This window comes from Pogona vitticeps, chromosome 12, assembly GCF_051106095.1.
Source record: "Pogona vitticeps strain Pit_001003342236 chromosome 12, PviZW2.1, whole genome shotgun sequence".
Classification (NCBI taxonomy): Eukaryota; Metazoa; Chordata; class Lepidosauria; order Squamata; family Agamidae; genus Pogona; species Pogona vitticeps.
Genome location: NC_135794.1, coordinates 20049662 through 20063719, shown reverse-complemented (window position 1 = coordinate 20063719; position 14058 = coordinate 20049662). Strand labels below are relative to the sequence as shown.

The window sequence follows — 14058 nt, the reverse complement described above, 5'->3', positions numbered from 1 at the left end:
TATGGAGAGTCCGTATACATTGCAAGGAAAGAGAAACATTTAACTCATGTTTTGAAAGTTGTCCTTTCAGCAGAGGGTCAGCTAGGAAAACTTTTAAGCAGGTAACCAGAGAGGTGATGAAAGCAGTGGGCCATTTCCTTTCCAGAAACTGAAACGGAAGAGTCAATTTTGTCATGAGCTGAGTAAATATGTATCGGTGCGAAAGCTGGACAGTAAAGAAAGCTGACAGGGGGAAAATGGTTTGTTTGAAATGTGGTGCTGGAGGAGAGCTTTGTGGATACCCTGGATGGCCAGAAAGATGAACAAGTGGGTCTTAGAGGAAATCAAGCCTATCTCTGGATGCAAAAAATGATGAAACTGAGGCTGTCCTACTGTGAGCACACTGTGAGAAGCAAGATTCTCTGGAAAAGACAATAATGCTGAGAAAGGTTGAAGGCAGCAGGAAAAGAGGATGACTGAATATGAAATAGATTTGACTCCTTAAAGGACGGCACAGGTTTGGATTTACAAGAGCTGAGCAAGGCAGCTGAGGACAGAATGTTTTGATCACTCATTCATAGGGTGACTTTGGCAGCCCATAACAACAAGTGAATATGTAGAAGACAATACCAATTGTCACAATGCCACTGGTACCAAAACTATTATTTTCAGAGATGTGTTTTTGTCCACTAGAAACTACGGGAAGCATCTTGCTTACCCTTTGTATACCTTCAGAAAGAGTGCCTTTGTACACTGTTGGGCAAAAGAAAATCAGGTTGTGAGTTTCTGTCATTGTGATCAGTACAGTGGTGCCTTGCTTGATGATTACCTCGTTAGACGAGGAAATGGCTTGACGATGAAGTTTTTGCGATCGCAGAACGATGTTTTAATAGGCAAAAATCGCTTACCGACGATTGGTCCCCTGCTTCGGTAACCAATTTTTCTCTTAACAACAATCTTTACAGCTGATCGTCGGGTCTTCAAAATGGCTGCCCGCTGTTTAAAATGTCTCCCTCCTGTGTTTTAGGACGGATTCCTCGCTTTGCAGGCACCGAAAATGGCCACCCTATGGAGGATCTTTGCTGGATGCTGAGGTATTTCACCCATTGGAACGCATTGAACCAGTTTTCAATGCATTTCAATGGGCTTTTTCGTTTTGCTTGACGAGGATTTCACTTAACAGCAATTTGAACAGAATGAATTATCCTCATCAAGCAAGGCACCACTGTATATGCTTAACGTAGGTCTATCTACAATTTGATCATCGGACTCTTGAAATAGAGTTTTGGATGTCTGGACAAAATGCCTGCTTTGATCTTCCCTCGCAGTCTTCAAGTACGTTTCAGTGCACATCTCTGAATCGGAGGTTAGGCCTCCAGATGATAAACTTGCCTTTACATAATTACCTTTTCCTTCAAAGACATTTACTCAAATTTCACAGGTTATGAAGGTATTGGACCCAGGCTCTCTCTTTTGTCTGTCCCAAACCTGCTGGTAGTCATATTGTTGGAAGATTCCACTCCTACTTTTAAATACCTTTACCCTTTTTGTCTGCTCTTTTGATGCTGGTTTGTAATTTTATAAACTTCTGTTAAACCCTTCGCTGCTTGGCCTTGAATCCCCTTGTTGGTATAGGCTCCGATCCTTGGCGCAACCTGTGAGCAAGTTGTTCCCCATTCTGCCTTAATTACCTGTCATTTGAGTGCTTCTAAGGAGCTGCTTTGAAGTGTTTATTAAGAGGATGAGTTGCTTTTGCCAGCATTTTGTGACGCTGGCACTGATGAAAGCTTGATTATCTTCTGCAGGGATTGCCTATCTTGGGGGTATATGCAGCTCAAAGAGGAAATGTGTTCTTGCAGAAGACAATGGGCTGAATCTGGCCTTCACCATTGCTCATGAACTTGGACACAAGTAAGTGCTAATAATTATAGCTGCAGTCTTGAGCACTGTGGAATGTGTTTACAATTGTGATGGGCTGCCTTCATTGCTGCAATTAGCATTCCTGCTGAAATGTCATCTAAAACCATATTTATGCAACTTCCCCCCCCCCCAGTGAAACATCAGTAGTGTCTCTACACCAAGAGGTTTGCTAAAACTAGTGAAATATCTCCAAGGTTTTCAGCATATCCCTTGTTTGTGTCTGGATTTCATCAGAGTGAAATAGGAGATCATTTTGAAGGTTGCATTTTAGGGGGAATATGCAACGGGTTTCTTGAGAACCTAAAAGAGTTTTTGTACAACCAAGTACATAACACTTAAATGCTGTTTTGTTAATCCCTAGTGGATAGTTTATCAGTAAATAGAACCAAAGTTATTATGGAAGGAGTTTCTTTTACTTTAAGACAATATTGCAGGTCCATACAGCCTTCAACCACTCCTTTTGATATCCAACATGTGTTTTTTAGGGGCAAAAATACTTCTAGAGGAAGGAAATCATGAGAAACCATAAATGTAATTTTTAAAAGCCCACATGAAAGCCAAGACCTAGTGGCAGAACAATATTTGTTTTGAAATGTAGAAATCTAAAACTGCCAAGTAGCACAGCACATCTGAAATTGCCATTTGAAATTAGGTATTGGTTTTGCAACTCTGCATTTACTAACTGAAAATTATTTGAAGCATGCAGTTATCTCAGGAGATGGCGTGCGTTCAGACTCTGGAGGCCTTCAAGAGACAATTGGACAACCTTCTGTCAGATCTGCTTTGATTTGGATTCCTGCACTGAGCAGTTGGGGTTGGACTCGATGGTCTTAGAGGCCCCTTCCAACTCTAGTATTCTGTGATTCTGTACATTTGTGATTAATCTTTACTCACACTAGGTATCTCAGTGCCCACATTGAGAAGCTAGTGTTTCCCTTCCAAATCACAAAACAAAGCACAGCTAATTGCAAGGTATGGAGGTGAGGAAAAGCAGATGCTAGGACAAATAGATGTCTTCCATCACTTTAAAGGAGCACTGCTTTTAAATAGCAATAACCATTTTGCTTCAGAGTGCTGCTACTGTCCTCTGAAGATGCTGGCCACAGAGACTGGCGAAACGTTAGGAAAAACAACCTTCAGAACATGGCCAAAGAACCCGCAAAACCCACAATAGCCAATAACCATATTGTTTGTTTTGACCCTGAGGTGCTAAGGCAGTGGCCTCAGAGAAGTTACTTTTAAAGCGTGGTTCCCTTCCCTTCCTCATCCGGATTTCTCATAAACCTCCTTGGAAGTCTTTATCAGATGTCTGAATCCCAACAAGTGATTATCAAGGAAACCATTAATGAATATTTTAAATGTCCATTAAGTCTTAATAAAAAGGGAGAGGTGTAAAAATTGAAAGATGTATATATTGAGCAAATAACACTTCAGTTTCTCTTTGCAAATACATATTTAGTCACGATTCAAAAATGTATTTAGTCACCAATCTACTAGCCTTTTGTTATTTTCCTTACTGTTATGATAACATTATCTTCTAATAGCAAGTATATACTTCTTAGTGTGAATGCTATAACATTTTATTATTGTTTTTGAAACTGGTCATGACCCATACTTTTCACTGACTGTACAAGAGACATGTGTGGTGTCTCAGTCCTTCATGAACAACTTAGAGGCAGCTACAGGAAATGTCTGAGTTCCCACTAGGCCTGAGAAGATGAAAACAAATGTCCGGTTCTCCTTTCATTGACAGGCAGTGGAGCCAAACGGGGAATGGTTTCAACAGAAGTCAATGATGCAAAGCTTGTATTTATTTGAACCATTCACCAAGCTGTTAGCTCTATTCTCAGCCTTAACAACACACTGTTTAGTGTAAGAAATATCCAGAACGGTGTGTTAAATTGTCCTACTGCCCAAGTCTGATAGGCATCATGTGATCAAGACCTCTTCATATTTCTTGATAGTTTCTTTCATCCAGTACATAACTATGTTCTCAAGCTATCATCTTTGTCCCGTTCTGATTCTCTGCTTTGCTTTTTAGTACACCAAGAATGCCATGACTACTGTATGTAGAACAGGCAATACTTATGGAGAGTCTGGGACATCAACCAGATTCTGTTATTATAAATAACAGTTAGGGACTTAACCTGTTTGAGCACAGCCTGGCTAGGCTGAGGAAAGTATGTGCTGTCTGCAACATAACTAGGTCCCCTTGCCATGACACTGGGAAACCAGAAGTGGTTCTACAAGTTGTCTGGTTTCTGTTTTGCCATAGCAGACTAACACAGCTATCAGCTAAAATATCTTAAATGGCAGTGCCGGCTCTCCATTTGTGGTTGATGGCTGTAATGTAGATACGCGCAGAGTGTAACGCAGCTACAATGTCTGGTGACAAATGTGCATCCTTCACAACACAACTCCTTTCAGTCTTTCCTTTTGCAGGTTTTGACAAAATCTTTTGCTAGAGCTGCCTTGGTAGGGTTACAAGGGTAAGACATACGATTTGTTGACAAGAGAAAAAAAACCAATGATGTTTGTTCGGATCAAAGTTTCGGTTTGGGCATTAACAAGCTACTTCAGCTGTTATATATGGGAAAAAGTGAGCAAGTGTACTAATTGGTGTGTCGAGTTCAGAAATCCTCCACTCTTGTCACTTAGATTTATGGCAGAAACATTGCCATAGATAGATGTTTTATGCAAGTTTCATGCAAAGTTTATTCTAAGGAATGTCACTAATAGAGAGTGGATTAATATTCTGGAGGTAATGAAGACTTGAAAAATTTCTCATCCTTGGCAAAGAGGTTTCTTAACCCATCAAGGTACCTTTTTTAAAAAAAAAAGCCAGCTACATATATATGGCAGTAGCTGACCGTTTTTAAAGGGTTTTTGAGGGTTTAAGAAACCTGTTTGCCAAGGATGAGAAATTTTTAAAGTCTTCATTACCTCCAGAATATATATATATATATTGCTCCTGAATGAGAGGCAAAAGAGAAACAGCATTACTAGGGGGAAAAAACATTTTATGTGTTTTGTGCACAGCAGCATTCTACAGCAGTGGCATTTGTGAAAAAATATCTGGGTTTTTTCATGTCTTTTGCAGAGAAACAGTAAATTTTGCAATGAAACAAAACAAACAAATAAACAAAATACCAAAAGTTGTATTTTCCTCTCCAGCAAAATGCAATTTTATGCCAAAAAATTCTTGGCAAAAAAAGTGCTAGAATGCTCCTCCCCCAAAAGGCAGAAAAACTCTCATAGTCCTGCCCAGTAGAGAGGTAAACTCCCTTGAGAACATGAAATAATAAAAAAGATTTTCATCCCTGTTGAAAACCTTCCCTAGCGCATTGTAATTGAGGTTCCTTTTAGTTTCTTAACTTTATTTTTATATATGTGCAAAGAGGGATAGACAACATGTTGCAGAAAGCAGCCACTAGTCAGAAAGAGAAGGGGAAAAGTGATGTTCCATTCAGTTTTGCTGGAGATACTGGGATGTCCCAAGTTTTATGGGGGCTTGTGAGCTGTGTTTATTTATTTCTTTATTAAACATTACCCTTAAGCATTCGTGGCAGAAATTGTGTTGTAGATGAGGTGAAATTTGTTTTAATGAATTTTTGAACTCCAAAACTTGACACAGTATATGGCCTTTGGGCTTCTAAACCTAAATAAACTTGATTTAAAAATATTTTTAACCTTCCTTTCTCCTTAAAAAGGAACCAAGGTGGCTAACAACAGTTAAAATAACGGTGTTTAAGATGAGCCACCCTGCGTATACAATGTTTTGAAAAGAATCTGAGCGACAGAGTCCAAAAGATTTTCTTGTGTAGAAATCAAGAAGAGCAAAGAAATCTATTGGAACATATGCACAAAGTTGAGGAAAACTTGTCTCCAGCAGTTATGAGGCCTGTACCAAATTACATCCCATGACACAACCTGTATGTGGAAGCTGGAGATGATGGAACGTGGGCATACATTAGCTTTCTCAATTCCCAGAGCAGGAAGTTGAAGAAAGCAATTATCCAGATGTGTGAAGTACAGAGATTTGCCTGTAATACATATTAAAAACTGATATATTTCACCAGGGACTCTGGAACAGCCCTGAATAAATGGGAGGGAGATTCCGGTATCCTGGCCACAACAAACAGCTCGCTGGCTGTCAGCCATTTCTTTCCTTTAGGTTTCATTGTTGCTGGCTTTGCTCAGCGCAGCATAGATTCTGTTGCCGACAGGATGCCAAATGATGAAGCAGGCCAGAAAATGCATCATTATGACAGCTTAGGGATCTCTCTCTCTCTCTCTCTCTCTCTCTATGTATGTGTGTGTGTGTGTGTGTTCCCTTGTGTTTTCTCCAGAGGTTTGTTATTTTCAAGATTTTAGTTTGCACTTGCAGATGGCCACCATTGCATTTTCTTAAAAAAAAAAAAAAAGAATCTCTGTCTTAAAAATAAATAAATTAAAAAGCAGCCAGTCCATACCTTGATGACATGGTGCTCAGCAACTCTTTACTGTGATTCCTTGCCGTTAACATGGGATTCTTTTGTGGCAAGTTGGAATTGTCATTCCCTCTCTGGAGTGAAAGAGAAGAGTATGTCTGTGGGCTGCTGGAGAGGTGGAGAAACCTTTACTCCGTGACTTGATCTGTGCCCTTGCTCAGATTTGCAGGTCAGATCTTCATGTGATGGATGAGTTGTGTGAATGCTCACCAGTGTCAATAGTGCCAAAGTGGTCAGTTCTTCAATCAGCTTCTTAAGTAATAGGGATCTCGTCCTAAAGATTGCATATCATCAGGTTATTATGATTTTAGATATAGTAGCTACAAAACGATGTGGTCCTCCTTCAAAACCATTCTCCCAGGTTCCTCGGCAATAAATTCTTCTCTCTCATGCATGTCTTTCCCCATTAATCGTATCTTGAATAATCAACTGTCACAATCTGTACTTTTCGTTTCTCATTATATGGCCCAAGTAGTCAGCATTTTATGTGTTTGATAATTTCTTGGTCTTCGTTTATTCATTTTAGTTTTTTTACTCCTACTTTGGGCGCTTCATGAGAAGGCAGGGTTCTCTGGAAAAGACCATAATGCTGGGGAAGGTGGAAGGCAACAGGAAAAGAGGAAGACCCAATATGAGATGAACTGAATCCCTAAAGAAACCACAAACTTGAATTTATAAGAGCTGAGCACGGCAGTTGAAGAGAGGCCCTTTTGGAGACCAGTCATTCATAGGTCGCAGTGAGTTGGAGGCAACTTGATGGCACTTAACAACAGTTTTTCATTGTTGGCCTTCCTTTTTAGTTTTTTTTTTTTTAAACACGTTTTAATTCACCCTACATTAAATTCATATTTTAAATACTTCTTTTTAAAGGTTGCCTCTGTTAACCTTTAAAATGAACCCTTAGAATGAAAGGTAGTATGAAATTTACCCACAGCCCATCTTTCCTAATTTTTTGGCAATTTCTCCAGTACTCCTTTCGCTGCTCTCCTGCTGCTCTGATTTTCTGGCATTTTAGTTGCACATACTGGATGGAATGTTTTCTGTTCTTTTAATTATTCATTATTTTACCCATAAATAATTGAGACCACATTTTAGAGCTCATTTGTGCTCTTTGCTCAGCTTGACAACAGTGCAAAATGAAAATATTTGGTTCTTTTTTACAACACAGCCTCATACTTCAGGGCAATTTTAAGAAAATCTGTAGAGACAGTCACTCAGGAGGTGGGAGCAGGACAAAGTTTAATGGAAGGTCACCACCTGGAAGCTCTTTGCCACAATCTATTTGTTTCTCGATTGTTTATTTTCTTTATAATTCTTAACCATCTGATGGAAGTAAAGGAAACATTGCTAATCCCATTGACAGGCTGGCTTTAGACCTGGGAAGAACCATACAGCAGTGGTCTCCAACCTTGGGCCTCCAGATGTTCTTGGACTTCAACTCCCAGAAATCCTGGCCAGTAGAAGTGGCAGTGAAGGCTTCTGGGAGTTGTAGTCCAAGAACATCTGGAGGACCAAGGTTGGGGGCCACTGCCATACAGCATAAATCCTACATGGGACATAATATATTGAGGATAGCATTGAAATGAAAAAGATCATGAGGCTAACCTTTGTGTGGACCTCCTGGCCACTGTGGCATGATTCATCATCAAGTACTATTGCAAAAATTCTGTAATCCGATTATATGCTAACTAAAGAATAATAACCCTTTTGCAAATCACAGATCTTTCATTCCCTTTCAAGGGAAACATAGCTGATGGACTCAATAATGGCTTACACAGGGCAGCAGTTTCCTCTTTTGCTTAGCATCTTCACTAATGACCGACCACTTCCACAAGACACCAAAAAGTTTTATTCATGCTGACAGTCTTGAACTTGCTGCTCAGTTGTACAGCTTTCAAATGGTAGAACACCTTCTAAGTGATGCATTAGAAGAACCTGGTGCATATTGTTATAGATATGACATAAACCAAACAGCTTTTCAAGTAACCCAAAAATGGGGTAGCTGTTGGTACTAGAGCTACTTAAGATGGATTTGGAAATCTCTGGGTTTGAGAAACGTCTGGAGGAATTTTGAGGGAAATAGGAAGTTTCACTAAGGCTAGCAACACTTATCAGAAAAGGTCTGCCCTATCTCTAATCCTAGGGATATCCAGTGTGGTGTAGTAGATAAAGTGATAGGACTCCAGAGGCCTGGGTTCAAATTCCTGCTGCGCCATGGAAGCTCTCTGGGGTGTGTGAAACTCATAAATTCAAATACTTAATACCAGATAACTCTGAGTAAAATTGCAGTAAACAAAAGTAAGCACCATCCTGCTGACTTCCCATCGGCCTCATGGGAAGATTTCCAGCTGTCTACCATTAGCCACCGTCCCCTTTATCCATATTTGCCTAGAAATTCAATGGGTTGACAAATTACCATTAGCCACCATCCCCTTTATATGTATTTGCCTAGAAATTCAGTGGGTAGACAAACTCTTTAGTTGTCCCCATCTCAGCCTGCAGAATTGGAATGAGAACCAAGAGCAACATAAGAAGCTGTCTTATACTCAGTAAGATGGTTAATCGAATCAGCCCACCATGGTCAGATCTGGTGACGGGTTCTCCAGAATTTCCGTTAGGGTTCAGGAGCCCTGCCTGGGTCTCCTGTATCCTTGGGGAGTGGGGGACCCATTCCAGAATTAACTGGGCACAACCACACTTAACTTGCAAAATTGGATGAGATTGAGTATATACAGGATGCTACCAGCCAGTGTGGAAGGGATTGTCATTCTCAAATTGGCCTCCTCAGCCACACTAGTTGCTGTTCCATTGCCTCTACTTAGAGCACGAGACCATAGTCTCTCGAGACTGAAGGAGGCCTACACACCAGTCACCACTCCTAACACTGTAAACCACCTTGGTGTTAATGTTTAAGGGAAAAGAACAAATATATTTGTGAGATTTGCTCTGTGGGTCAAAGAAGATGTCTTTGATGCAAATGCACAGGGACATTTAATGTTTTGTAGCTGTCGTAGGCTCAGAAAGCAAAGATTGCCCAGCAAGTCCTCTTGAGCCTCTTTGGATTTGCGTCATTGGGTGAAGGAGATGACTGCCAATGAAGGTTGTGATGGTTTGAACCAGAATCATCCTGGCACTAAACAGCCCATGAGCTTTGCCAGCTCATTATAAACTGGCTGCTTAATGGGTCTTTGGCTTGCTCAGCAGAATGCACCCAAGCGGGGGCAGAGAGCGAGGCCGTAGTGCTGTTGATTAAATGAAGATTATTTTGGCTAGATTTTTCCCCCTCCCCAAAGTCTCAACACTGTTAGTATTTTCCACACAGTTGTGGTGTTTTGAAGTGAAGCTCTGTCTGTAAACAGAGTACATAGATGCCTATAAACAATACCAGAACAGGCTAACATTTCACAAGGAATTTTGGGTAATTGTTTAAGGAAACTATTAGCGACTGTCGTGGTAGAAATCAAGGAATCTTATTTTTGTGGAAATGGGGAGAGACCAGGAAAAAAGGTTTTCTTTCCCACCTGCAACGGGGTAAGATGCTACAGGGCAAATATTATTGCAAACAGCAGCAAAGAGGAAGGAGATAAGATTTTATTAAGTTAAAATACAGAGATTTATATTGCCCTCCAACCAGTCTTCTGTCTGTCAACACTAGCAATCATTTGCCAGAAAAGGCAGTAATAAAGGGTGTGACCAAGAAGTTGATTTGAAGGAAGACAGATGCATTCCTAACACTAACGAAACGTTGGAATATATATGGATCCACCATGGCACGGTTATAGTTGTTGCACTTTGGGGTTTACATCAGTAGATGAAGGAAACGCTTGCCAGTAAAGGCCATCCATGATGCACTGAAGCAGAATCCAACCCTTTTGTTGTTGTGCTCCCTCAATCAGCTTCTGTCTTCTGGTGACCAGAAGTAGTAATGACTTATTGTTCCTATCATTAATATCCCTGCCCAGGTCTTAACAAATAAAGGCTGTGGCTTCCTTTACTGAGGCAACCACGGACATATTTAATGGGAGACTATTATGAGATTTTACCAATGCCAGGCTAGCATACATCCAGTCCATCCTTTGTTTTTTTGCTTCCTATGCCAAATGGCCCCATAACGCTGGTGGACGTAAGACAGAAGCTGAATAACAGTTGGGGTGAAAATAAATATGCAAGAGGTTCTGTGCATGTCAAGATAACCGTGGCTTTGTTTCATGGACAGTAAGTTTACATGCACCACAGCAAAGTATTTTTAGAACAGAGGAATATCCTTCTCAGAATACCCTTGGGAGCAGTTTATGGTATAGCCCGATAGTCTGCTGTTTAAAAAGAGATGAGTTAGAAATCCTTCTCTTTTGGGATATGGCCCAAAGTAACTCTTAGCTTACTGTAGACAAAGTGTCTGTGTTAGTCTGTGCAAACATGATAGGAAAAACAAAATAAAAATAAAGGCACAAATTTAAAAAGGCAAACATGTTGTAGTTTAATGTGAGCTTTTGCGGACAAGCCCACTTCCTCAGATATAAGAGAAAGAGATAACATGACAAATATTTACACAAGGCATCAAAGTACAGAGATCATGGTTGGTTGGTAAGGAAGTCAATGGATATTTAACAGTGGACTTGAGTACCCTATGACTTTCTTACTAACCAACCACGAGCTCTGAATTTTGATGCTGTGTATAAATATTTGCCCTGTTGTATACCTTATCTCTGAGGAAGTGGACTTGTCCATGAAAATTCACATTAAAATATAACAGTCTTTGAAGTGTCGCAATGAGTCTTTAAGGTGCCACTGTGGATAGCTCTTATATTAAAAATTTGTAAAGAGGGGTGTTGCAGGTTTAGCTAAAAGTAAGGGTTCCTTTTGACAATTAACTCTTGTTATGTCCAGCTGTAGGGGCTCATCCCCATTTGTAAGCCAAAGAGCCAGTGTTTGTCCAGAGACACTTTCCGTGGTCACGTGGCCAACACGACTAGACACAGAATGCTGTTGCCCTCCCACCAAAGCGGTACCCATTCATCTATTTGTATTTGCATGCTTTCGAACTGTTAGGTTGGCAGGAACTGGGACAAGCGACGGGAGCTTGCCGACTTTTCGCTCAATAGACCAATGGCCAATAGTGGGCCGCTAGAGACATCCAAAAGACAGTCTACAGAACCAAAGACCATACATAGCTATACAGGAAACAAAGCGCCATAAAATGAATACAGTAATCTAAACTGGTATTCCTTTGAACTTTCCTTCCCAGGATGTCCCTTTGATATTCTCAGGTCGCTCTTTTGAAATTCCTTTTTTTCAGGATCATCCCTTTGATCTTCCTTCGGGAAGGAACCTGAGTATTTTTGTTATTTTTTTTTTCATTCAGACTTATCCATTATACTGTATAATTCTGACTACAACAGATGTTATGCCCCACTCCCATGCTAAACCATACTATGTCCTTATGTATCCATGTATATTATATTTCATATCCCTATTTAAAATATTTAGTTCAGTATCTAACATCCTAAATTTATAGTAATTTTTAAAGATTCTTTCTCCTGCATTTTCATCTATCCAATTATATTTCATAGTATCATACTTTACACTCTTCAAAATCAACATTTCCAACAAACAAAAGGATATATGTGTCCAACCTTATCTACATGCACCTGTTATAAATTCATATATGTTAATATCTCTATACGGGTGCCTCAAGATCAATTTCTTCTAAATGTTATGTTCATCATAACCATTTCTGATTACATAGTTAAGTATATACTTCTCTACCAATAAGATCCAGACATTGTTATTTTTCTCATACCTTTGCTAAAAGGTAGGGAAGACATGTCTGTATGCTTCTCAGACAATGGCTGTTTTCCCATGGTTCTTTAAGGAACACTATAGTATTACTGGACTTTTGCTACATATATATACAGTATATGAAATTCATTGGCTATCGTTATATAATTGTTAAATACCGATATACATGGTTACATTTCCGAGTTGCAGTGAAGGAAATCTCCAAACCATCACATTTTTGTCTTTTTTATTTGTTGTCTTATTTATTTTATTTGTACCTGTAATCTTGATTTACGGTTATTCTCAAAGCCCTCTCTCCCTTTTTGCTTCCAGAGCCCAGTTAGTCCCATCTAAACCACAGGACTGGAAATTCACACTGCATTTATTGAAAAATATGCGTATGATATATCCAGAAAAGTGTCATCGCTGAGAAGACAGGCATGCCTTCACTTCTTTGAAACATGCTACCTTTTGAAATAGATCTGGTTTTAAAGATAAAATGACTTCATCTCGCTCTCACTTCCTGCTGTAATTTATCTTGTAATAAGATATTCATCCCATAGTTTCCGAAAGGTGTCTTTTCCCCACCCTGAGTAGCTGATTCATCCTTTTTAAAATTAAAAAATACTTTAATTCATTAGCTCTAAGGTTAATTGAAAGACTGACAAACGTGCCCCTTCTTCCACTTTAATATTTGTGTTGTTTGCTTCATTTTGCAGTTGCTTTGATACCAAGCCATCATCTGCAAGGTTTTTTTCCCCCCTGTTGTCTTCTTCCAGTGGAGAAAGCACTGTACTTCCAAAATAGTTTCTGGAGCAGCCAAGCCAAATGACTTTGGGATTATAAATTATCTTTCCCAGCTGCTCCAATATGAGTACTCATGGAGAAGAGGGAAGTAAGAAGGGCTGTCAACAGGAACCCAATCTTTCTTCCTTCAGGAGAAAGTACAAATTCCACTGAAAGCAAAGCAGACGTAGTTGAGACATGGGCAGAACTGAAATTTCACACCCTCTTGTTTTAGAATTCTTGAGACGAAAGCCTGTAAGGCCGGCAGATGGTTTCACACAGTGTCTTTCATGGATTTATGTTGGGCGTTGGCCGCTGACACCTGTTGACGAAGCACTTTACCGACAAATGGAATATTTAGGATGCATGCTTGCAGGCCACAATGAGAGCTGAATAAAACAGAGTAGGGCTGACTTTATTATTATTTTTTAGTCTTACTGTGAAAAATGTGTCCAAATCACCTGTCTGTCTCATCATTTTGTGCTGGCAGCCGCTAGTGATTTGATAATAATGTCTATCAGTACTCCAGAGTCTACAAAATGGTTTCCCTCATTCATGACCAGTGCCAGAAAGTGACAAGATTGGGCAGCTTCACTTACCAAGAGCATCCTCTGATCCCAGAGCAGATCAAAACCATAGACTTACATGTTTTGGTAGAATCCAGGGTGGACTGCTGCTTCGTATCCACGCAGTCTTATTTGTTTTCTGTTTTATCCTTGCGCGTGTGTATGCATAGAGTGAGCAAGAGTTTTCACCGTTATCCACTATTTTCAGCATCCTCATGGCCATAGAGCCAATCCCCAGTGGATATGGAGGTCCTACTGTATTGTTTATTTATTTATTTATTTATTTAATTTATACCCTGCCTATCTGGCCCACCGGACCACTCTGGTATTGTTAACACATACCAGATAGAGATAGTCCAACGTTATTCCATCTGAATCCACTGTTTTCTTGGCATAGTTGAAATGTGGTTCCTTACCATGAAAAAACAAAGAAGAGCCTCCATATTGCTCCTGGCTGGTTTGGTGGTGCACCAGGGAGCTGTGGGGCACCGTGAGGGGCGCTATGGTACACATAGCTTGGTTTTAACTCTCTGGAAAAG

At 40.0% G+C, this 14058-nt stretch overlaps 1 protein-coding gene across 6 annotated transcripts in view; it reads left to right on the top strand.

The window, feature by feature from the left end:
- ADAMTS17 (ADAM metallopeptidase with thrombospondin type 1 motif 17) overlaps positions 1-14058 on the top strand; it is a 164841-nt gene that overhangs the window by 73755 nt on the left and 77028 nt on the right. For all 6 annotated transcript variants that reach the window (XM_078381127.1, XM_078381125.1, XM_020781746.3 and 3 more), the window contains exon 8: positions 1785-1890. In XM_078381127.1, the coding sequence (XP_078237253.1) occupies positions 1785-1890 (106 nt within the window). The remainder of the gene's footprint in view (positions 1-1784; positions 1891-14058) is intronic.